The sequence below is a fragment of the Barbus barbus genome (genome assembly GCF_936440315.1).
Source record: "Barbus barbus genome assembly, chromosome: 3".
In the NCBI taxonomy this organism is placed as follows: Eukaryota; Metazoa; Chordata; class Actinopteri; order Cypriniformes; family Cyprinidae; genus Barbus; species Barbus barbus.
Genome location: NC_136731.1, coordinates 17,966,447 through 17,991,649, shown reverse-complemented (window position 1 = coordinate 17,991,649; position 25,203 = coordinate 17,966,447). Strand labels below are relative to the sequence as shown.

The 25,203-nt window shown below is 37.2% G+C and overlaps 1 protein-coding gene across 3 annotated transcripts; it reads left to right on the top strand.

Annotated features, from left to right (window-relative positions):
• Positions 1-8,421: 8,421 nt before the first annotated feature.
• Positions 8,422-23,506, top strand: il2rb (interleukin 2 receptor, beta). Of its 3 annotated transcripts, none has more exons than XM_079396133.1 (10): positions 8,422-8,529; positions 16,793-16,883; positions 17,130-17,238; positions 17,333-17,417; positions 17,512-17,599; positions 18,432-18,565; positions 18,755-18,950; positions 19,045-19,144; positions 19,408-19,492; positions 20,379-23,506. In XM_079396133.1, the coding sequence occupies exons 1-10, from the start codon at positions 8,509-8,511 to the stop codon at positions 21,099-21,101; spliced, it is 1,632 nt and encodes a 543-aa protein (XP_079252259.1). In that variant the 5' UTR covers positions 8,422-8,508; the 3' UTR covers positions 21,102-23,506. The 3 variants fall into 3 exon arrangements, with proteins under 3 accessions (XP_079252259.1, XP_079252258.1, XP_079252260.1); XM_079396132.1 differs by having other exon boundaries at positions 17,127-17,238; XM_079396134.1 differs by lacking the exon at positions 8,422-8,529 and adding an exon at positions 8,754-8,920 and having other exon boundaries at positions 17,127-17,238.
• Positions 23,507-25,203: the final 1,697 nt, after the last annotated feature.

Below are 25,203 nucleotides of genomic sequence, written 5' to 3'. Positions count from 1 at the left end.
GCAACCACAAAATGACAGAGATATAGTTTAAGTTCTGAAATAGAAGACCTGGAAATAGAACACACACACACACAATTATAGGAAGTATCTTAAATGGCCACATCTTTGCTTGTTCTTCCTTCTCGTCTCGCCCTGCAGTGACGTGGACTGAGCAGAACTTTATCGACAAAAGACTGCATAAGCTGCTGAAGGCAATCGAGTTCAAGGGTGTGTCCAAATGAGCCCGACATTTTAGAAAACCGCAGCAAATAAACATTCGCACCTTCAGAGAAGTGTTATTACAACACCCACGCACTCTTGGCATATATATATACATGTATATCCACACATGAGCCTCTATTCATCTGTGGACCCTCCTATTCACACTCAGCTGCTAATTGTCTCACTTTGTGCCGTTTATATCGAGTCAAATGCAGTGGCAGAAACTGACCCTGCAACAGCTGATGGAAAATATAAGATGCTATCTTGTAATGGGTGTGGGTAAAATATTAGAGAAAAGTGCAATTTGGTACTTGATAACCGAATAAAGCTCTTACTGTTAAGTTGTTCCTGATATTGTTCACTGAAGTTAATTTACTGTTGTTGTTTTTTTATGTACTGTTTACCTGGAAATTAGAGTGTCCAAGAACTGAGAAATGTTTTTTGACATACACTCACCTAAAGGATTATTAGGAACGCCTGTTCAATTTCTCATTAATGCAATTATCTAATCAACCAATCACATGGCAGTTGCTTCAATGCATTTAGGGGTGTGGTCCTGGTCAAAACAACCTCCTGAACTCCAAACTGAATGTCAGAATGGGAAAGAAAGGTGATTTAAGCAATTTTGAGCGTGGCATGGTTGTTGGTGCCAGACGGGCCGGTCTGAGTATTTCACAATCTGCTCAGTTACTGGGATTTTCACGCACAACCATTTCTAGGGTTTACAAAGAATGGTGTGAAAAGGGAAAAACATCCAGTATGCGGCAGTCCTGTGGGCGAAAATGCCTTGTTGATGCTAGAGGTCAGAGGAGAATGGGCCGACTGATTCAAGCTGATAGAAGAGCAACTTTGACTGAAATAACCACTCGTTACAACCGAGGTATGCAGCAAAGCATTTGTGAAGCCACAACACGCACAACCTTGAGGCGGATGAGCTACAACAGCAGAAGACCCCACCGGGTACCACTCATCTCCACTACAAATAGAAAAAAGAGGCTACAATTTGCACGAGCTCACCAAAATTGGACGGCTGAAGACTGGAAAAATGTTGCCTGGTCTGATGAGTCTCGATTTCTGTTGAGACATTCAGATGGTAGAGTCAGAATTTGGCGCAAACAGAATGAGAACATGGATCCATCATGCCTTGTTACCACTGTGCAGGCTGGTGGTGGTGGTGTAATGGTGTGGGGGATGTTTTCTTGGCACACTTTAGGCCCCTTAGTGCCAATTGGGCATCGTTTAAATGCCACGGCCTACCTGAGCATTGTTTCTGACCATGTCCATCCGTTTATGATCACCATGTACCCATCCTCTGATGGCTACTTCCAGCAGGATAATGCACCATGTCACAAAGCTCGAATCATTTCAAATTGGTTTCTTGAACATGACAATGAGTTCACTGTACTAAAATGGCCCCCACAGTCACCAGATCTCAACCCAATAGAGCATCTTTGGGATGTGGTGGAACGGGAGCTTCGTGCCCTGGATGTGCATCCCACAAATCTCCATCAACTGCAAGATGCTATCCTATCAATATGGGCCAACATTTCTAAAGAATGCTTTCAGCACCTTGTTGAATCAATGCCACGTAGAATTAAGGCAGTTCTGAAGGCGAAAGGGGGTCAAACACAGTATTAGTATGGTGTTCCTAATAATCCTTTAGGTGAATGTATATACAATATTATATCCTATATAATTTAATTTGAAAAAGAACTTAAACATAACCAGGCCATGAAAAACTTTGACTTGTTACTGGCTAAATAATTTTGAACAATATATTTGATTTAGTCACAATTAGCTGTACTTAGTAGTTTTCTCTCTAAAAATAAATCAAACTCTTGACCTTGATCATTGTCAATAAAATTTGATTTATTTATATATATATATATATATACACACATATGAAGTTACATTACATTTGTCAATAAATGTCAACCCTAACACACGGCTCTGATCTTCACCAAATTGGCAAGCATTTTGCTAAATATTTTTGAAATATCAAAGCTTTGCAACTATAGAAGCGAACACTTCTTGAATGGTCAAGAAACTGCATCAGAAACTCTGATAATTCATCATTCTGACTGGTTAACTTGGTGAAAATGCTATCTTTCTTTAGGGAAAAAAGGCTAACTTAATCAGAGAGGTATAAAAACACTAGTCATTATCATGTGCAAAAGTTATAATGAAAAGTGAGTAATTTTCTTGACCGTTTGGGTCCATTTCATGTGCTATTATTAAAGGGATAGTTCACCCAAAAATTGAAAATTCAATCATTAATTATGACATTAATCCCATTAATTACTCTTGCCATTCCAAACCTGTACAATCTTTAGTTCAGGACACAAATTAAGATATTTTTGATGAAATCCGAGAGCTTTCGGACCCTCCATAGACAGCAACGCAACTGACGCGTTTTATGGCCCAGAAATGTAGTAAGGACATCGTTAAAATTGTCCATGTGACATCCGTAGTTCAACCGTAATCTTATGAAGCTACGAGAATACTTTTTCTGTGCGAAGACCATGATGCATGTGTGTGCTGCTGCTGATGTAGAACCTGCATGCGCTGCACCTTGTTTACGAGCAGAGGAATGCACATGCATGCGTCGTGGTGCTCTCGTGAATGGCAGCGGAGACTGACCCGGAAGAGAAGAGAATTGTTCAATAAAGTGGTTATTTTGTCACACAAAATGTATTCTCAGAGCTAAATAACATTACGGTTGAACCACTGGTGTCACATGGATGGATCTATCAATGTCCTACCTTTCTGGGCCATAAAACGTTTTGGTTATGTTGCAGGGTTTTGATTTTCATCAAAAATATCTTAATTTGTCTTCTGAAGATGAACGAATGTATTACAAACATGAGGGAGAGTAGTGACAGAATTGTCATTTTTGAGTGAACTATCCCTTAAGTGCACTTTTTGTAGCCTTTGAAAAATCTTTTTTATTATTGCTATGCAATTCTTGTGGTCTATACCGCGGTCCGGTTTCGGATCCTGCAAGACTCAAACGGTAGCAACATTTTACCGTTTCTACAGTTTAAAGTGTGCAGTGCACACAACATGTATATATATGTAAAAAGCAACAGAGCTGTACATTCCATATGTAATCAGAGTTGCTCCTACCTTTTTTACACCAAAGACAAGTTACGTTTTGAAAATATTCTTGCGGACCGGCTGGAGGGGGGTGGGGATATATAAGGAGACATGAAAGAGCAACAGTGTTGCCAGACGTACTATAATTATCATATTTGTACAATAATTTTGACCCCTGTATTATGTACGATCAATAATATAAAAAATCCCATAATGTACGATAACTTCAGAATTTTGTGGCACTTCAAATGATGGCTATTGTAATCATAGGGCTTCTATGCTCATACACGAAATTGCACTCTAAATGGGCTTGTGCACACCTCAGAGTGTGTTAAGAATCCAGCAGGGTGCCCTGGTTCGGTCCATGATAGTGCAAAAGAACCCCCTCAACATCTGGCAGCACGCAGGCTTCCGATGACTGCGACTCAGAGGAGGAGTTTGGACCTTCCCACTATATTGGGAAATTTGGAGACGTTCCCAATAGGAGTTTGGACCTTCCCACTATAAGGGTCGGGCTTTCTGGGATGGTACTCAAATGGTTCAGGCCATACTTAGAAGGGAGAGGTAATGATGTGAGTATAGGAGAGCATAAGTCTAAGTGGACGTCCGTGACATGCAGAGTCCCACATGGCTCAATTCTTGCACCGCTCTTGTTTAGCCTGTATATGCTCCCACTAAATTAAATAATGAGAAAGAACCAAATTGTCCATCACAGCTATGCTGATGATACCCAGATTTACCTAGCCTTATCTCCAAATGACTATAGCCCCATTGACTCCCTCTGCCAATGCACTGATGAAATTAACAGTTGGATGTGCCAGAACTTTCTTCAGTTAAACAAGGAGAAAACTGAATAGACTTGATGAGAAAACCCTGAACCCCCGTAGTGTCTTTAATATCACATAGTCCTCTACCATTCATAGGTATCTAAATATAAAAACAAATAATAAAATGTGATCTTATGTTTTAATATTCATGTGCAATTGGACATTCATTGGAAATTTATAACTCTTTTAAAAAATATTGTCCTGACATCTACTGAGAAGGAAATATAGAGACCGGACCTCTTGAAACTTTAACTGAGTACCCCTGCTGTAGAGCATGGTGCGATAGCAATGCGAAGATCATGGGTTCAGTTCCCAGAGAATGCATGAACTGATAACACGCACCTTCAAAACAATGTTGTTCACCTTGGATGAAAGAGTCTGTCAAATGTATCATTATATCTATTTAAATGGATTGTGTGGCAGCTGAAGCACTTTTGGATAAAAACAGATGATATATGTCAGATATAGACAACATTAAAGACATTTGGCGAGGTGTTGTGGGGAAAATTTCTGCGACTGATGTTTTTTTTGTTGTAAGATGTGGTATGAATGTAACGTAAAACTGACAGCCTCACTTGCGTGGTTTGATCTTAAAAACCACTGAAACCTGTTTTTTTTCCTCTCCGGTTGTGATGGCTTGATCTTTTCATGTAGAGCTTCCTTAAAATCCGGTGTCAAATTAAAGGCATAATTGAAACAACCCTTTTTTCAAGTATGTTTTAACAGCCACTCAGCATAAAAACATAATAGTACAGTGCCCCCAGTACAAAAAAAATACCATGGTTAAGAGATGATATCAGGTGGTACATAAAAAAACATGTTAGTACCACAATAATTTTTGGTGCTAAAAATGCACAGATGCATAAAAAGAAAAGAAAATGTTTGCTGTCTAGAGATTTGTGTTTGTGAAATCTTTACAAAATCTCTCACTTTCCCCGTCCCCCCATTTTTATCTGTTTATCTTTCGGTAAACACCGCAGCTCATATAGTATCAGTTTTGAAAAAAAAAAAAAAAAATTCACTATCACCACAGACTGTTTTTTTTCTATCTCGATAGTTGTTGAACCACAGGTTGTTTATACCTCTGTTTCTGTGGTTAGTACAACTCAGAATCCAGGACTGATTCACGTGTTTGCGGCACACGACAAATGCACAAATACTGTTGGGTTCAAATTTTAGGCTCTGTGTATGACAATCAGTTGGTAAAAAGTTTCACAATGATGTCAACTGTCATTTGCACTGATTCTTGTAAAGAATTCAGTTCATTTTAGTAAATTGTGGTGGTTATGTATATATTATGTAAGATCTATGCTCTGTTGCATCATATTTTCCTCTGTTTTCTGTCTTCCTGCAAACAGACAACTGCATAACAACTCAAGTGTAGATGAAATGAACAGCACATCAGCTTTTTAAATCATAAAGTTGTTGTTTTATTATAATACAAAAAACAATTTCCATAACCAAAAAAAAAAGATTTTTATTCTGTCTTTATTCTATTTATTTTTTATATATTTTAAGCCTGGTTTTTCTAATACAGCTTAGAATTTTAAGTTCCCAGTATAAACAATATGTATCACAGTTTATGAACAGAACTGGGCATAATCCAATCTATATTTTGGAATATTAAGTTTAAGGGTTTATTTGATAAGAAGAACAAGTCTTTAAATAGGCAACAATAATAATTAGAACTGAATGAAATCTCAGTCACATTGTGTTGTGCAATTGACTTTTTGGCCAAAAAGACTTATTACTGATCATTTAAACATATCACATTCCATATTGCTTAAGTATGGATTAAAATCACTGTATGTTTATGTAATATGTTTTTTTTAAATAAGTATCTGCCATTCTGAAATAATTCCTTTACTGGGATAAGAAAAGTGAGACACAAAATCAAACTTAACACAACTCTTAAAAAACATATTATCAGTTTTGTTATTTGATTTTTATAGATTTTATTTGATTTTTACAAGAATATTCCAGGTTAAATATAATATTGTTTTCAGAAAATAATTTGTGAAAGATTTAAACAGTTATTAAAAACTAACAAAAAATATTCAAATATTTTTGCACTTATAGCAGGCAGTTTTCATTCTGTGCATTTCTGTACATGTTTTTTGTATAATTTAGATGCAACATGAGTTTCTGTGGTAATGGACAGGATGTCACGGATGCCGTCGAAGTATGTTGTTTTCTGTTTTGAGAGGATTGTACATGGAGTATTTCTTCACTTTCATTCTTGATCTTTTATCCAAAATGTCATATAGATGAGAACTATAATCACCAGCAGTTTGTCATAAGAACCAGCAATATTTCTTGTAAGTATTAGCTAGATTAGTGCATAAAATGGCAGAAGTGAAATGCAGAATAGAAAGAGAAAAGGTGTTGTTATTGATGTAATAATTAGCTAAATTACTTCATGAAGGCATACAAGTTCTTATTCAGATGGTGATACTTTGCAGTAGCTTGGTTGAGTAGATTTAAAATTAGTTAATGCTTTAGGTATCATGAACTAACAATAAACAGTTAATTTTTACAGCACTCATAATCTTAATGTCAGATTATGAGTGCTGCATTAACATATAAACTTTGTGAAATATACTAAAAACGATCTATAACCAATCTATTAGTATAAATCCTATAAAGATATTTTTCTTTGTTACTTTATGGGAACTGTTGTGTAACCAATGCTAATATATATATATATATATATATATATATATATATATGATGACACTTTTCCACAGTAAGTAGCTGTAAAAAGCATGATTTGGTTTATTGGTTACTGGTCAAGTTACAAAGTGCTTTGAATGTAGGTTGTACTTTCTACCCACACATATGCACACACATACACACACACACTTAACACCTACCTAAGACCCCTCAAACACCCTGTCTTTGCGGTTTTGCAATTCAAGGCTGTTTTCTTGTTTTGCTTGAGTGTCAATCCCTCCCCCTTCCCTTCACCGAGACAACTGACCTTTACCAGATAAGCGCATTACGCGTCTCGTCGACCCACCTCACACTTTGAGTTCCTGTTCTGATATAGCATCAAATGTTGCTTTGTCTTAGTAAGTTTTGAGTATTTTAAATTCTGTTCTCACCTGAATCTTGCATCAAAGTACAAGACTGTTAACTGTAAGACACCAAACTGTTAACAAAAACATAGCTGTGGGCTTGTAAGTGAGGCTAAATTGTTGGGCAATTATTAGTTTTCATTCTACTATTTTCTTTCATGATGCAAAAATATAAATAATGACCTAATGTGGATTAGGATGCCATTACATATCTTCTATTCCAGCTAAATCTGCAGAGATCACCCGCACCTTAAAGAAAATTTCACCCAAAAATGAAAATGTACTCACTCTCAGGTCAGCTAAGATGTAGGTGACCAGATTTGGAGAAATTTATCATTACATCACTTGTTCACCAATGATTCCTCTGCAGTGAATGGGTGCCGTCAGAATGAGAGTCCAAACAGCTGATAAAAACATCACAATAATCTAGAAGTACTCACTCCAGTAAAGTGATAAATTGTGTTTGTACTTCTGGCTAAAATACAAATCTTCCATCCATAATACTGCTTTCTCCAGTGAAAAAAGTCTTAATCAGGAGAGAAATGTCCTCAGAGATAAAGCCCTCTTTATAAGTCACAATAGTTCTAAACAAATATGTTGGTGCATTTTGATATGAGAGGACAACAGGTGATTTCTCTGGAGGTAGTGTTATTGTGGATTATAGACTCATATTTTAGCCAAAATCATAAGATTTTGTGTGTGTGTGTGTGTGAAGATCCTCAGACCTTACTTACAATGTGCAAACCCCTTGAATCCACTTGCAACCTTGTTTGATACAATGTGCAAATATCATTGACTTGTGGTATTTTAGTACTGGACAAATTTTGGCGCATCCCTTAGAAAATTTGCTCATATACACATGAAGTGTTGCTAAGTTTCTAAATAAATATTTTATACATTCTAAATTAGATGCATACTTATAAAAGATGATAAAAACATAGATGTTTTTCCCTCAGTTCATTTTTTTCTATAGAATTTTGGATATTCTTACACTTCAGCAGAGCCCTTTTGTCAGTGCATGTGGATTCTTGCATGCATGCATGTGTTTGTTTATATGCATGTTTATGTGTATGTATGTGTGTGAGTAGTCTGTGGGTAAAAAAAGCTTGTATGAAACAGGATGTGGTCCTCATCAAACTTTTGTGCTCTGAGCACCTCTCAGGCACCATGTTGAGCCCAGCTTGGGGCCCAGGTGGCTAATATTTACTCTCATCAGAATCCAAGAAATTCAGTCTTTCCAGGTCGTCCCAATAACTTGTAACAATCTACACTAGCTCTAAAATCAAACTTCAGACTGTCACAAAACTATGCATACTCAAAGACAACAGGTGATTATAAATAATAAGATTAAAGAATAACACCCTTTGCATCAACGTCTTGAGGCCGTCTTATTTCTCTTCAGGCCCTTTGGCCTTTTGATTTAATGTTTCATGCTTTGTAAACTTGTCAGCAGACTGTGGTTAGTCATATAACGAGAAGAGAGGAAGAAAATGCAATTGTCAAAAAAGAGAGAGAGAGAGAAAGAGAGTGAGAGAGAGGTCGGATGAGTAACAGAAAGGAAGGAGTAGAGTGTTAGAGAAAGATATCCTCCTGACAGATGAAGGTAGAAGGGGAGGGGCAGAGAGAGCGAGAGCGGTAAAGGGAGGAGGATGAAGGGTTAGGGTTCAGGTAGACAGAGAGACAGACCTCAGCATCCATGGTGCCTGCGCAGAGTGAAAGGTAAGTCTTATACTTTCAATATTAAATAACTGCTGGGCTGAGCAATTATGTATTGTGTCTGATAAGTGCTAACCTATTCTGACATTTAAAAAAAAATGATGTAATGTCATGTACACTGATCCTAAAAAGTGTTTTTGAACACTTAAGCCACTATAAAAAAAAATGAATGTCATTGCATGTCAAACCAAGCAGCATTTATTTCAAATAAACATTTCATAAGAAGGAATTTGTAAATCAATAAACATCAATAGACATACTGTTGAAGACTCAGTGTGTTGTGGTGTAACATTTTGTAGTTCTAAATCATTCTGGAACATGATGAGAACCGACTTCATATGCTAAAAATCATCCTGCTGCTTAAAAGTAATCGCAAAATGACTCAAGAAGTGAGTAGAACGGTAGTTATGAGAAATATAGTAGCATAATTTATTCCTAAGTGTCACTTTTAGCCAGATATTTTGTTGTCTAATGTAACAACCTACATTTTAAAGAGTGACTTTAGGGTCTAGATAGTTTCCGTTTATGGGTTGACTATTAGTCTTCAGTCGTTAGTAAATAAATGAGAGGTGAATACGCTTTGATAAATAAACTTTTAACTGTGCACTTGGAATGTTCAAGTTAGTTCGTATTAATCTTCAGGTGCTCTTAAGAATAACTAGGAAATGCTGAAGCGTTTTGTGAAACCGAGAGTGTGAACCATATGTTTGCAGCAATCACTCAGATTAGGAGTTGAGGTTCAAACTTGTGTCAAATAAACCATATCCAAATTACTCATCGCTCACTTTTAAAAGTGTTAAAGTAAAACCGCACCGTCAGTGTTTGCTGTAGAGTGTCCTGTCACTGTTTGATATCTCTCATCGCTTTGGCCGTTAGCATATATGTGTGCCTTCTTACAAGAAGTCACCTTATTGTTACATCTGAGGGTTTCTGTTGTTGTCTGTGGGTGTCGTTTCGTAGTGTTAGTGGAAATTGCCTGTATACAGGTTGACCACCCACCCAAAGAGGGGTGCGCTGCTGACAATGGCCCACTCAGCAAAAGTTCAAGTCAAGAATTTTGCAATGGAATTCAATATGCGTGCTCTGCAGTTTACCGTTTTCTTTGGGCAACATCCTGTCAGGTAAAAAAGCCACAGCGATTGCCATTTAAAAGTGAAAGTCTGAATTTTAAAAATTAAAGCTCCTCTGGGTGACTGGCTGATTGCATTATTATGCAAAAATGCAACATATACTATTCAACGATTATGTACAAACATTAAAAATCACTTGAAGGGTAATATAACTCTAAAATGAAAATCTGTTATAATTTACTCACCTTCATGTCGTTATAAACTTTTTTCACCTTTTTGTCATTCTAGACATTGTTCAAAACATCATCTTCCTCATGGGCAGCACGCCGACATATAGCGCCATTACGCTTCGGGTGTCCCGAGTTTGAGTCCTGGCTTGCGGACCTTTCCCGATCCTTCTCTCTCCCACTACACTTTCTGTCTAATAACTGTCCTATCATAACAAAGCAAAAATGGCACAATAAAAAATTCTAAATCTTTAAAAAAAAAAAAAAAAAAAGTAAGAAAGAAAATTGTACAGGTTTGGAACAGTATGAGAATATGGAAGCCTGTAAAAAACGTTAAAGCTTAATTGCGACGTTTTATCTCACAATTCTGACTTTTTTTATCACAATTATGAATTTATATCTTACATTTTATATCTCTGTTAGAAGTGCGAGATATAAACTTGCAATCCTGCGAAGAAAAATCTGAATTCTGAGATTAAAAAAAGTTGCAGTTAAAAAAATGTGAGATGTAAACTTGGAGTTTCAGAGTTGCGAGAAACAACTGTATTGTAACGGAATTGTAAAATATAAACCCAGAACTGTAAGGATTACCTTAGGAATAGGCTTCCATATGAGGGTGAGTAAATGAGTGATTTTCATTAAACTAACATTAAAGAAATAGTTCCTCCAAAAATGAAAATGTAGTCTAATTTTTTTCCATACTTCTGAAGTTAATGGCTACTGTCAGCTGTTTGGTTACCAGCATTCTTCAAAATATCTTCCTTTGTGTTCATTAGAAAAATACATTTTTGGAACAACATGAGGGTGAGAAAATGATGACAGAATTGTCATTTTTGGGTGAACTATCCCTTTAAACTTCAATGCAAGGCTTGTTCACGCAACGAAAACGATAACAATAACGACAACTAGGCAACTGGCAGCCAATCAGCGCTCCAGCATTTCAAGCGTCAGACGACATAGGCCTAAAAGCATGCGCTATACTAAATGGATAAAATATTCTTTCATTGCATAGATTGGATTGTTTTACTATTGCAGTTCAGTGTGACTAACTTAGACCTCCTTCCCAGGAGCAATATTTTGTGCATTTCTATATGTCACTTTCAGCCACAGGTAACAACCAGCTATATTTGCAGCCACGCTCTTAGTCATATCTCCATAGCAACAGCTTGTGAACTCATAGCACTTTGCTTCTGAGTTATTAACAGATCATCTGATTACCATATTAGATATGATCATAGAAATTGATATTTAAAAAATAGATTAGGACAACCACTTTAGTGCTGCATAGAAACCAAGTGTTAACCTCATACTCTCTTGTAAATAAAGGTTCCAAAGGGGATTTTCACAGTGAGTGATGCCATAGAAGCACTATTAGATTCCCTAAATAATCTTTCACTTAACAGTTCTTAAAAGAGCAATTAAATCATCTAAAGAACCTTCTTCCACTATAAAGAATCTTTTGTGCAGTAGAAAGGTTCCATGAATGTACAGTCATGGCCAAAAATATCGGCACCCTTGGTAAATATGATCAAAGAAGGCTGTGAAAATTAATCTGCATTGTTAACCCTTTTGATCTTTTATTTTAAAAATTCACAAAAATCGAGCCTTTCATTGGCTAATAAGAATTTAAAATGGGGGGAAATATCATAATGAAATAAATGTTTTTCTCTAATACACATTGGCCACAATTAACAGCACCTTTTTATTCAATACTTTTTGAAACCTCCATTTGCCAGTTTAACAGCTCTAAATTTTCTCCTATAATGCCTGATGAGGTTAGAGAACACCTGACAAGAGATCAGAGACCATTCCTTCATCCAGAATCACTCCAGATCCTTCAGATTCCCAGCTCCATGTTGGTGCTTCTTCTCTTCAGTTCACCTCACTCATTTTCTACAGGGTTCATTCAGTTCAGAGGACTGGAATGGCCAGCAGAAGCTTGGTTTTGTGCTCAGTGACCCGTTGTTGTGTTGTTTTTGAGGTTTGTGTTTGGATTATTGTCCGGTTGGAAGATCAAAACATGACCCATTATAAGATTTCTAACAGAGTCAGACACTTATTATTATACATTACTGACACTCTATCCTCCGATTTGATACCGTTAAGTGCTTTGACACAATCTGTATTTTTAAAAGCGCTATATAAATAAAGGTGACTTGACTTATTGATTTTTTATCTGTTGGTATTTGATAGAATCCATGATGCCATGTGTCTAAACAAGATGTCCAGGACCTCCAGCAGAAATATAGGCCCACAACATAAAAAATACAGTATATTTCATTGTACACAAAGGGTATACTATTTATCCCTGTGTTCACCAAACCATCTTGAGTGTTTTCTGCTAAAAAAGCGAATTTTTTTATTTCATCTGACCATAGAATCCAGTCTCATTTGAAGTTCCAGTCGTGTTTGATAACTGAATATGCTGGAGTTTGTTTTTGGATGAACTAGGAGAATTTTTCTTGAAACCACTTCTTTGACCATATTTACCAAGGGTGCCGATATTTTTGGCCATGACTTTAAAAGGTTCTTCATAGATGCCAAACAGCTTTTAAGAATGTAAGGCCACGTTCACACACAGCATTCACACACGTATATTTTCAGGACTCACAACCACTGTGTGAACGGAACAGGACCGGACAACGTCTTCTCTGTCACATCATACAGCGCGAGAGAGAGCCGCTCTGCTGCACAAACACGAGTTTACCATGTGTTGTGTTTTCATGTATGGTTTTCAGTAACTTACAGTAACAGAGAAATGAGCGGTGTGTCGTCTGAAAGTTTCAAATTCAGTAAGTTTTTCTCCAGCGAAGCCACTTCCGTCAGTTTTGTGCTCAGCGCGCGACTCAAATGCTCTACCTTCCAACCAAACATAAAAGCTGCTGTCGGTTAATGAAGATTTGACGGATGAACTTGTAACGCTCGGACTTATCAGCCAAGTTACAAGAGTGAAATGGGGGTCAGATTTAACTCTGAGAGATTACTAGTGGTTAAAAGAATGACACATAAAAGGAGATTGGTTTAAATAGCATAGGTGTATTTACAATGTTCACATAAAAGACTTTAAAACAACACGATAAAACCAGGTAAACTCAGTCTGTTAAAAGAATACAGTTCGCTTGTCCATAACCTAAAACAGTCCAAGAATCCCTGTGTGTTGATAAGTCCAATGTAAGTGTCCACCCGTGTATATACAATCCACAGAAAATGTAATCCAAAAGTTTGTAGATGGTGTCTGGAAAGGTGAGCTCTGAAGGTAATAACTCCTCAATCCAGTTTGGTGACTGTTACCCTGTTTGTTTGTCATGCTGCTCTCTTATTCAGTTGTAGTTTCCTGCTTCCTGTCATGTGACTAGTCACATGACAGGCCAATCATATGCTTCTTAAAGACATACACACACTTAAAATGTTAAGAAGAATAAAATGGACTAAAAAACATGTAAACCAATTAAAACTCTATAATACATTAAATAATTGTAATAAATAGAGCGGTAAAACATGTATTTTGTGTGACAGTGTCACATAGCCCCCCCCCCAAGCTTTCACCCCTCAGGAGTACTGTCATCCATTGTCCATGAAATGGGTATCCTCTTTACAGTGTGTATTAAAATGTCTTTGAAATAAATTCGATCAAACTAGGCACCCCCATGCAGGCACTAGTTTGCTGGAAGGTATTGGGGAACCATAATAGTGAAGAGGAGATCGATACCAGGCTGGGTATCCCTGGGTAGGTTGCGCTGTTCCTCCCCGGTGCTTCCTGTACCCAGCATTGCTGGCTCGTCGCTCTGTCTGTTGATTCCTCCTTCCACATTGAACAGTTGGAGTTGATGTGCAGTGACGAGATGGTTCTGGCCTGTGGTTGATGACGTTACACCCTTTGCAGTCTCCCACGTAGTGCCAGACATCCTTTCGGACCGTTGGCCACCAGGCGACCTCCTGGATGTTGAGGAGAGTTTTCAGTCGACTGTGATTACTCTCCGTTGTCCTTTCGTGGAGGATCTATAGCGTTCGCTGGATCAAGGCTTTGGGAACCACAAGCTGTATTCTCTGCTGGCCGCGCTTGCTCTGGATCCTTCGTTACAGCAAGCCCTGGTGGTTGCGAAAAGGGCCAGCTGTCAGCTACATCTTCTCTGTCCTTCTCTTCTCCAGCGAGGAAATGATCAGCGCACAGCAAGATGACGCCACCCTCTTCACCTATGCTATTTAAACCAGTCTCCTTTTATGTCTCATTCTTTTAACCACTAGTCATCTCTCACAGTTAAATCTGACCCCCATTTTACTCTTGTAACTTGGCTGATAAGGCTGAGCGTTACAAACTCATGGCTCGATTGGACTCTTGTCGTGTCAGAAAGTCGACATCTTTGATATTAAATTAGAGGGAAGTCGTGGCCTAATGGTCAGAGAGTTGGACTCGTAATCCAAAGGTTGCGGGTTCGAGTCTCGGGCCGGCAGGAATTGTAGGTGGGGGGAGTGAATGTCCAGCGCTCTCTCCACCCTCAATACCACGACTGAGGTGCCCTTGAGCAAGGCACCGAACCCCCAACTGCTCCCCGGGCGCCGCAGCATAAATGGCTGCCCACTGCTCCGGGTGTGTGTTCACGGTGTGTGTGTGTTCACTGCTGTGTGTGTGCACGTTGGATGGGTTAAATGCAGAGCACGAATTCCGAGTATGGGTCACCATACTTGGGTGAATGTCACTTCACTTCACTTCACTTCACTTCATTACTTTGGTCACTGTTGCTATGGTTACTGGTAAGGAATACGGACTTGACTCCCATTGCACATTCATACAGACAGCATTCGAGACGCTACTGTAAGCTGCTGCAAAGACTATAGTAATACAAAGACGGTTCACTCCTATACTTATGAATGGGAGAAACTGAAACACGCAATATGGCGAAATAGTCCCATCTTCTAAATCAGTGGTTTTCAAACCTGTCCTGCAAGCACCCCTGCCCTGCACATTTTGTATGTCTCCCTTTATCAGACACACCTGATTCAACTCATCAGCTCGTTAGTAGAGACTGCAAGACCTGAATTGGGTGTGTCTGACAAGGGAGACATACAAAATGTGCAGGGCAGGGGTGCTTGCAGGACAGGTCTGAAAACCACTGATCTAAATGAAAGAGCCAATTGCTGATTGGTAAAGTCATGGCATCACTGCAGCGGCCGTTAGAAGCTCCGGTTCCCATAGAAACCTGAGGCTAGACCAGCTGATGCACATGCGCAGTCATAAACGCGTTATAAATAAATAAACTTTTTAACACTATTTGAGCATAAGAAACAACATCCTTCATGGGGCAGTTCATTTCAGATTTTGTTGCTGATTTGAAATATGTAATTTAATTGCGACTTAAGCGAGCAGTTTTTGAGATTTCAGGATACTCCCATTCATTTCAATAGGACTTGGTCTTGTTTGAGCTGCCTGGAGGTGTTGTATATGTGGCTGCCAAGTGAACAGACTTTCCTTGAAAGGGACTTTGGTTGCTGTGTGAACGGGACATTTCGAGACTTACACCTGTAAAGTAAATGCGGTTGTCAATCCCAAAAACTGACAGTGTGAACATAGCCTAAGAGATTTTATGAAGCAAGATTTAAAGTTAATATGCTTGCCATGTATTGCACTTATGGAAGTGTGCATCAGGCCTTTTGATGAAATATTGAGTGTTGTTACCTTTAAGGTATATTTTTGTGTTCAGTCACACAAACATTTAAATTGTCATAATTTCCACATCCTCATGTCATTCTGGTCCTTATGCTAATCACTTATGCATAATGATGAAAGCTTTTGAGCTCCAAAAAAAAGTGTGTATATACACTGCCCTCCAAAAGTTTGGAAACGCCCTAGAAAAATGGGGTTTTGGACAATATTTGCATGAATCCTTTTTAATTTGAGATAATTTTGCACTGACAAGGGACAACACAAACTACGAAAACATATTTTATTACATAAACAGTTTATACATAGAAAAAAACTTAAATTTTCGATTCATCAAAATATCCACCATTAGCAGCTATTACAGCTCTGCATAATCTGGGCATCCGAGCTGTCAGTTTATTCAAACATTGACTTTGAATTGACAATCAATTGTTGAAGCTACAGTATTAAGGTGTGCTGACCCAAAAATCTTTTAAAAACCTGGGCCAAGTTTAAACCAGTAACCAGGCATCATAGCTGGCAAAGGGGCATGTCTGACTTTGACATGTATATATTGCCATCATTATGTTTTATTGCTGGTCTTAAATGATAAAGTCAAGTTACTTTAATGTATTTGCACCAAAAAATTATAAGGATTTATGCTGGTATCGTCCAAAACCACTCTTTGCAATATATATATATACACTATACTATACTATATATATATATATATATATATATATATATATATATATATATATATATATATGTGTGTGTAGCTTCAAAACACTTATATAGCACACATGGATCAATTTTTGTTGCTTTTTTGTCATTTCAGGTTTGACAGTTCTGTCCCTATTCACTTTTATTGTTAGAACATGGATGAACTATTCCTTTATTTAAATTTTTTAAAGAATTATGTTTTGCATGTGTGTTTAAGATCCAAGGAGTGATGAAGGGTTACTGGTATAGCTCTCTCTTCATCTTCATCATATTTTATGGAACCGGCCAGTACGGGAACATGCAAACAGGTAACTACTAACGCAAACACAGACTAACATTAGTAGGTATATTAGATATCATATATTTACAACCATAAAATAATGTTCCCAGAATGTTCTGAGAACCAAGTAATGTTAGTTTGGTGTGTTTATGACCATCTATTTTGTAGGGAACTTTGTTGTTTGACCATTTCGTACTATTATAAATACTGAAAAACAAAACACGTCTTCTAATCTCTTATTATATTTGTCTTTTGGTTCAACCATAAACAGCAGGTCTGACCTGTGTGAACGACTATGTGACCAACATTTCTTGTGTGTGGTGGAACTCTACAGATTTCTCTGACCAGCGATGTGTGCTTGTGTGGAAATGTGACACAAAAAGGTTTGACGTTTTAGTTTCAAGTCTCAGGATGGACAGTTTTAACACTGATAAATAAACCTTTTCAAATCTGAATTGAATTTATATGTGTTTGTAGATGTGTTCATAAATCGTGTGAACTGGTGCCACTGATCAATCAATCACATTCTAAGAGAAGCTGTTCTTTAAGCTTTAACAAACCTGTAAGTAGAAATGGATGAGAATTATGTTACATTTCTATTCACCTTAGTGAATTAACATACATTCTCTTCTTACATTCCCCTCTCTTTAACACAGCAATTTTTTTTCCTTAACAAATTCTGGTTGAATGTAACCTGTAATGGATCTGTCATCACTAAACTGCATTATCAGCCTGGCCGACACAGTAAGTAGAATTAATTCGGCTATTAGTGGGTTGCAGATATGTTTATAATGGAAGAAACACACACACATACACATCACGGTAAAATAAAAATTTGCATGGAAAATTATATTTACATTTAAATGTGCAAAACACTGCCATCAAAATACAAAATAATTCATTTGAATATAATTGCATTTTAAAAATGGGTAAGAATCAAGTTAAGTTTTTGTTGTTGTTTTTAATTGAAACGTTAAATTCTGGGATTGGAATAAAGGACAAAATATAAATTACCGCAAAAATAAATGATGCCAGTGTGTTTAATCAATCGGGGTTAATCACATAGCCTTCTACTAACCAATGCTATAACAAAAGGTCATATAAGACAACTAAAGTGAAAAAAAGAAAAGAGAAAATCTGTTCTCATTCAAAAAACAGTATGCAAATAACTTTGCTTTGAAGAAGCGTTAGAACTGCAGTCATTTGCCTTGATTATGGTGTTTTCAATCCTTGGCACAATTACTAAAAAAAAACAAAAAAACAGCTTGGCATTTCGGGGATAAACTTGGTCAAAATCTACTAGTTGACCTCTTTTTGTACTTTTGCTATGGTTACTCCTCAATGATTGCGATGTTGGTTTGCAAGTCTGTTTGTGATGCAAAAGGTGAAATACACACTCTGACAAACTTTAAACTTGTATTGTTTACATTTAGGCATTAACTTACACTCAAAGTGTACACCAGCTGTTGCTGCATTCCTTATGAATTAAACCCATGTCTTTGTTGTTGCTAGCACCATGCTCGTTTTAAAGGTTCTTCATTGTTGTTTGTTTTTCATTTTTGTTTTTAAATGACAGTTAAGACCCAACCACCAGATATGCCCACTGTAAGTGGAGACAAAATAACTTGGAGTAAAGGCAGTAACTTTCCAGAAGCCATAAAATATTATGAATTTCACCTACAGTTTAAACCCTTACATATAAGCTGGGAGGTAAGCAAACAAATGTTTTCTTTAAAATGTACTTAATTAATTAATCAAATAAAATCGGATGCATTTAAATCTTCAGTAAGCTGCTCACAGTGACTCTGCAAGTCAAATGCAGCATAATGTTGGGTGTTATTTTTGTGAGTTTATGTGTTCGTGTATGATTACATATTTTTGCATGCTTCTGTGCTGTAGAAGGCAGCAAATACCATTGTCACTCAGGAAAATTACGTGCAGCTGGACCAAAATAAAATGACTGTAGGAGAGGAGTACCAGTGCAGGGTGCGTGTGAAGCCTGTTGAGCCCAAGGATGATGGTTATTTTCAGGGGGAATGGAGCGACTGGAGTCCTGCTGCGTCCTGGAGATCTGAGGTTGGAAAGCCACCAGGAGGTAAGCCTCTTGCCAGCCCAATAATATAATAATATTTGTCTGTGAGATAAGATATAATATATTTCATGATGGCAATTTTTCTTTTTTGCTTTAGTGCCTGATGATATGCGTATTGTTCTGATCACTGGATTCCTCATATTGCTTGTTCTTGTTGGTCTTTGTTTGGTCATCTGTAAGGCAAAGAAAAGCAAACGGTGAGTATTACAAAACAACATTTTCTGAAGGTTAAAGCCTTGTTATTGACTCTTTGTTGGAGTAGAACAAATACTTGACCTCATTTTTTAAGACGTTCAAGCCCTAGTTTTTACCCTATTTGTGGAAAGTGTGGGTGGGTGTGTGTGTGTAGGTGTGTGTTTCTACCTACAGTATTTCTGTGTCAGTATGTACCCGCTGCTGTTTGTACCTGATATTTGTGTTTGTTTGTGCATCATAATCAAGCATTATTATTTCTTTGCAGGTCAATAAAACCAAGCAATCAACATGTTCCAGACCCCTCCAAATATTTCCAGCCCCTTCACACTGTTCACGGTGGAAACTTCCGGGTGAGTTCAGCTGTATTTCCTGCATATGAACTATACTAGTTTCCAAAGTGTTTACACTACTGTTCAAATATTTGAAGTCAGTAAGATTTTTTATGTTTTTGAAAGAAGCCTCAAGGCTGCATTCATTTGATAACGGATACAGAAAAAAACAGAAATATTGTGACAAATTATTCCAATTCAAATATTTACATTTGAATATATGTTAAAATATGATTTATTTCTGTGATGCAGCGCTGAATTTTCAGCATCATTACTCCAGTCTTCAGTATCACATGATCCTTCAGAAATCATTCTAATATGCTGATTTGAAACATTTATTATTATTATTATTATTAATGCTGAAAACAGTTGTGGTGCTTAATATTTTTGTGGAAACCGTGATACTTTTCCGCCCTGGATTCTTTGATATTATAAAGTATTTAAAAACATTTATTTGAAATAGATATTTTATAATTATATTATAAATGTCTGTAATGAATTCAATCAATTCAATGCATCCTTGCTAAACAAGTGTTTTTTTTTTTTTTTATTGAAATTTTTTTTTTTTTGACAGAACTTTTGAACGGTACTGATACAGATATTGCTATTTTCACCAGTACAGTGACAATGCACTCTTTTACTTTCTGTGTAGTGTATTCACACCAACACATTCAAGAATACATACGTGTATAAGAATAATAATAACATTCTCAGTTTCACACATTTTTCTTCATATGCAAAATCTTACCCATACAAACTTCCTCTCACACACACAAACACACACACGTTTAAAGATGTGGCCAAAATCTGCATTTCTTGCAAATGCCTACTCATATCTTCTTTCAGTAAGCCACAGAGCACACACACTGACCACATATGAATTTCCTGTCTTCTTGCCTGTCCACAGAAATGGCTGGGCTGTCAGAATTCTGTTGGGCCTTTTCTTACCCCTCAGTCATGTGACAATATCTCACCTGTAGAGGTCTCGGATTTTTGGGACGTGTCCTTGATGGATCCCGACACCCAGATGTCTGCTGCTGCGTTCATTCACTCCAATCAGGTGGACTCTGGACTGGAAAACAGCGGCACTAGTCATGCATCCTCTTCCATTTTCTCTAACATGGGCTACTTCTATAGCAAATCCAACAGAGGCTCTCTTTATCTCGAATCCTGCCCCGTGTACTTCAGCTACCACCCTGAGCAAGCCATAACCTCCACTGTCTCATCACCTGGGTCTTCATATGACTGTTTGCAAACCCCAAGTTACCAGATGGATCAGCCCATGAGCCCGGATTCAGGGTTCAACATGCCTGAAGAGGAGCTTTGTGAGGATGACCAAGGAGATGAAGATAGCGGTGGTGCCGAGACATGTGTGTTGGAAGGCCGAGCGCTGATTTCCTTCATTATGTCGCTGTCACAGGGTTCCCACTCTGCTGGTCGCCCAGCAGAGAGTTTGGCTCCGGTGGCAGTCATCACACCGTGGTCTGAACCTGTGAGAGCGCCCAGCTGCAATTCCAGCTCTGAGCCTGCAGGGGGCGCCGTGGCCAGACCCTCCTCTATGATTGAGCCCTGCGGGAGTGGGTATCTGACCCTGAAGGAGATGCAGAAATACAGCAACAAATCCATCTGAACATAGGCCTAGTCCATCTCTGTCTGTATAGGGGAGACCGTGGTAAAGTACAACTCTCGGTTTCTATACCGACACATAGTACACTTCAAATGTTTGGGGTCAGTAATTATTTTAATGTTTTCAAAAGAAGTCTCTAATGCTCACAAAGGCTGCATTTATTTGATAAACAATACTGTAAAATAGTAATATTGGGATACTTTTTTTTAGGATTTAAAATAACTGTTTTCTATTTCAATATATTTTCAACTGTAATTAATTCATGCTATGGAAAAGCTGAATTTTTAGCCGCCATTACTCCAGTCTTCAGTGTCACATGATCCTTTAGAAACATTTTTTATTAATATCAGTGTTGAAAATGGTTGTGGTGCTTAATATTTTTGTGGAAACCATTTTATTTGAAATAGAAATACTTGATAGCATTAAAAATGTCTTTACTGTCACTTTTGATCAATTAAACGTGTCCTCGTGGAATAAACGTATTAATTTAAAAATATATATAAATCTTACTGACCCCAAACATTTTGAATCATAGTGTAACTTAGAGGCTTGGCTAAAAAAATGCTATTGAACATTTTTAGAGTTATTATTCAGGGGAAAAACTGATCACATTTACCTTTGTGGCAACATGCCCCACTCTATAGGGGTAAGCTGTCAAAACGGGAACCTGACATTAAACATGTTTGTAATATGAATAGGATTAGTGAAATTGAACGAAACCAGTTATAAAGCTGCAAATGTATACGAGATGGTAACATAGCCCACTGTCATATCAAACTGTTGTTTTGAAATTTTAAACATGTGGCAACTTGCCCTGTCCAGACATTTATGAAATCTACCTTGTTGGAGGGCAGAATTCACAAAATGATTCTAGTTTAATAGCCACTGCTAGAGAAAACAAACACATTTGTGTAATTAGACTTTTGACTCAAACCCTTGTACGTGTGACTGCTCCGTCTTGTGACAACTTGTCTCCCCTGGACAGTTTATTTGCATTAATTCTTCACAACGCTGCAAATTCTGTTTGCATGAATTAAATGATATTAAAAACCTTGACGTTCCACAACAGCTGCATTATAACAGCTTTAAACTGATATTTTAGATACCTTTGTACAGCATCACGATAAGCTAGATTTGAAGGCATATTCTGGGTTAAACAGGACTTAAGTTCTATTTGAATGTCAGTGCCACTGCAATAAGGATGATGTAGAGAAATGTACTGCTCCGATAACGGTCAAGTGATTGCTACACTTTTGTTTGACACGTATGAAGGAAGCAGTACATTTAATTTTAACATATCTTATAAGTTTGCTTGATTGATTTAATGTTTCATTTAGCAAATGTTAAGGCTGAATATGACTTCTACAACTTTAATTGTTGGAGGTTATGTCCACCACTAACCTTTTATGTTGCTATTTTAATTAGAAATATAATTGGTTAAATTGATTTAGTTGTTCAAGTTTCCAGATTGAACATTTTTAATGTTCAAAATCAAGCGCAAAGCATTTGCTTGATTTTTAGCTGCTATTAACTGTTATTTCATGTTTATCTGACTGCTATGAACATGGTATAAGTGCTGCTTTTCAAATGTGAATTGATTGTTTAGAAATTCAGGGGGTTGTTTTTGCCTGCAAGAATGAATGCAGAAGCCTCAAGGTTGTTCAATGTAAAAAAAACAAAAAAAACAAAAACTCTCGAGATATTACAACACTCCTATATACTGATATCTATACGTTTTCTAACAAAGCTTTAAAGCAAGTGTATGTAGTTTTGGGTATTTTTGCGATCGCCTCCCCAAGGTTAATTAAGTACTGATAAAACTGATTAAAAAAACTGATACTGATAAACATACTGATAAAAAAAAATGTATAGCCTGAATGCACTGTAAGTCGCTTTAGATAAAAGCCTAAATGTAAATGTAAGTGGAATTCTCTGTCGTAAAACATCACTGTCTTAATTACAGCTGTACACGCATTTGTTGCTGCCGTAAAGCAATCCTCCCTTTTCGTGGGATTTCGTACCCGCTCACCAAACTGCATGCTTTCGGAGCAGATGTTTGGGGGAATGTGGAAAAGAAACAGAACTCAGAGAGAAAACTGAAAACTTTTAAATCTGACATTTCACGGTTAAATAAATAAAAACGTAGGCTACATACAGTTGCTATAAGGACAATAGTGGCATTATTTGAGCATTTCTGGAGCGCAGGCTGCCTTTGAGAATAAGCGTTTTTTCCCCATCAAAATAAAATGTATTAACTTTTTTCTGAACTGTAAAATATGCATTTTTGTAAGAAAAAAAAATTGCAAATCATCCTACTTGTTGCAATTACTCAATCATTGTTTTATGTTTGTTATTTTTTTATTATGTAGGCTTATTCTTATGTTTCTTACAGAATTAAATAAATTCCCAAAAACATAATAGTGTGAATGTCTTGTTTACACAGAAATCTTGTGTTTGTCTGTGTGTGCGTGCATGTATGTGTGTGTGTGTGTGCGTGCATGTATGTGTGTGTGTGTGTGCGTGCATGTATGTGTGTGTGTGTGTGCGTGCATGTATGTGTGTGTGTGTGCGTGCATGTATGTGTGTGTGTGTGTGTGTGTGTGTGTGTGTGTGTGTGTGTGAATGAGTGGAGTTATGCAGGTTGTAGGCTATGCGGTCTGACATTTATAAGTGCCAGCGCGTTTCCGTTCACCGCCGTGGAGCGAGCACGGCTTGTGTAACCAGACGAGTCAAGTTTATCTCCCCTACGTGGCCTGAAAAATGAACTCAGTGAACCATAACGAAAAGGGGTTTTTTTTCTAAGGAGGAGAAAGAACTCCATTAACAAGCTTTTTAACTTGTTTATGTGAGATACGTTCTTGAGTGTGTTGTTTATGATGCCTGACACACAGTTTGGTCCTGGTCCTCAGAGTAGGTGCTCCCGCATGGATTTGATCATATTTGAGGAAACTTGGTCTAACTGTTGATATTTCCACCAGGAGGCGGCAGTGAGCTCATGACTGAGGGATGAAGTAACCAGAGATATACTATCAAGGAAACAAACCGCTTTTATTAATATGAATGGGATATAGTGCTATATAATGCAATAAAGTTATTGTCCCGCCATTCATACTATGCCACTGTTCAAAAGTTTGTGGTCAGTGGGATTTTTTAAAGAAAGAAATCAATGCTTGCTCTTATTCAGCTATAGTGCAATAAATTGATCAGAAGTAACAGTAAATGATGCTGAAAAAGCAGCTTTGACAGCAGGAATAAATTACAATTTAAATATTAATATTAAGTACACATTAATATTACATCAAATCAATGTGTGTCAGATTTAGACAGTGTGGTCTGTAGTTACAGAGCAGGTTTATGTGGGAAAACCACAATGACTTTTTATACCTTTTATTTCTGCTGGAAGTCTATTCATGGGTTCCTCTCAAGGCAAATGATGGGTGAACTATTCCTTTAATTTCTTAAATATTTAAACATTCCAGAAAGTTGTTATTAACCCAGTAAGAAAGGCTTCATAATAATGTTTTTTACAGATCCTGATGTTAACAGAGAATAATTATGAGTGCAAAGCTGCAGAGGAGAATGTTGGACAACAATATTGAAAGGAAAATGTGGCAGCAGATGGAGAGGAATGCAATCAAAGGTCAAAGACAGACTTTAATTTTCTTTCCATATGGAAAGAATGAGATGATTACTATTACATAAGTAACAGGAATTCAACCAGTGACCCAGACATACTAATGCAAAACAGATGAGTGTGTGAATTTGAAGAAGGGTGTGTATTACATTTAATATTTACAGAACCTCAAAAGTCCTTTTATTACACTAGATTTTTTAATGATCCATATGTGCTGAAACATTAAGCAGAACATGCAGTATTGGCCATCATTTGTTAGCTCTATTATTAATGTTGACTTTTAAACTACTCCAACCATATTCTCTTATTATTTCGAATTACATGTGATTGCCTTGCGATCTTATGTTACCTTGGAAAACTTCATTTTTCCATGTATGAGTAAATCACCCCCCTTTAGTATTTAGAAAAATACTAAATGTTTCTTTTGAATGGGGTATTCTATAGTAATCACCATTAAATACATAAATGTCT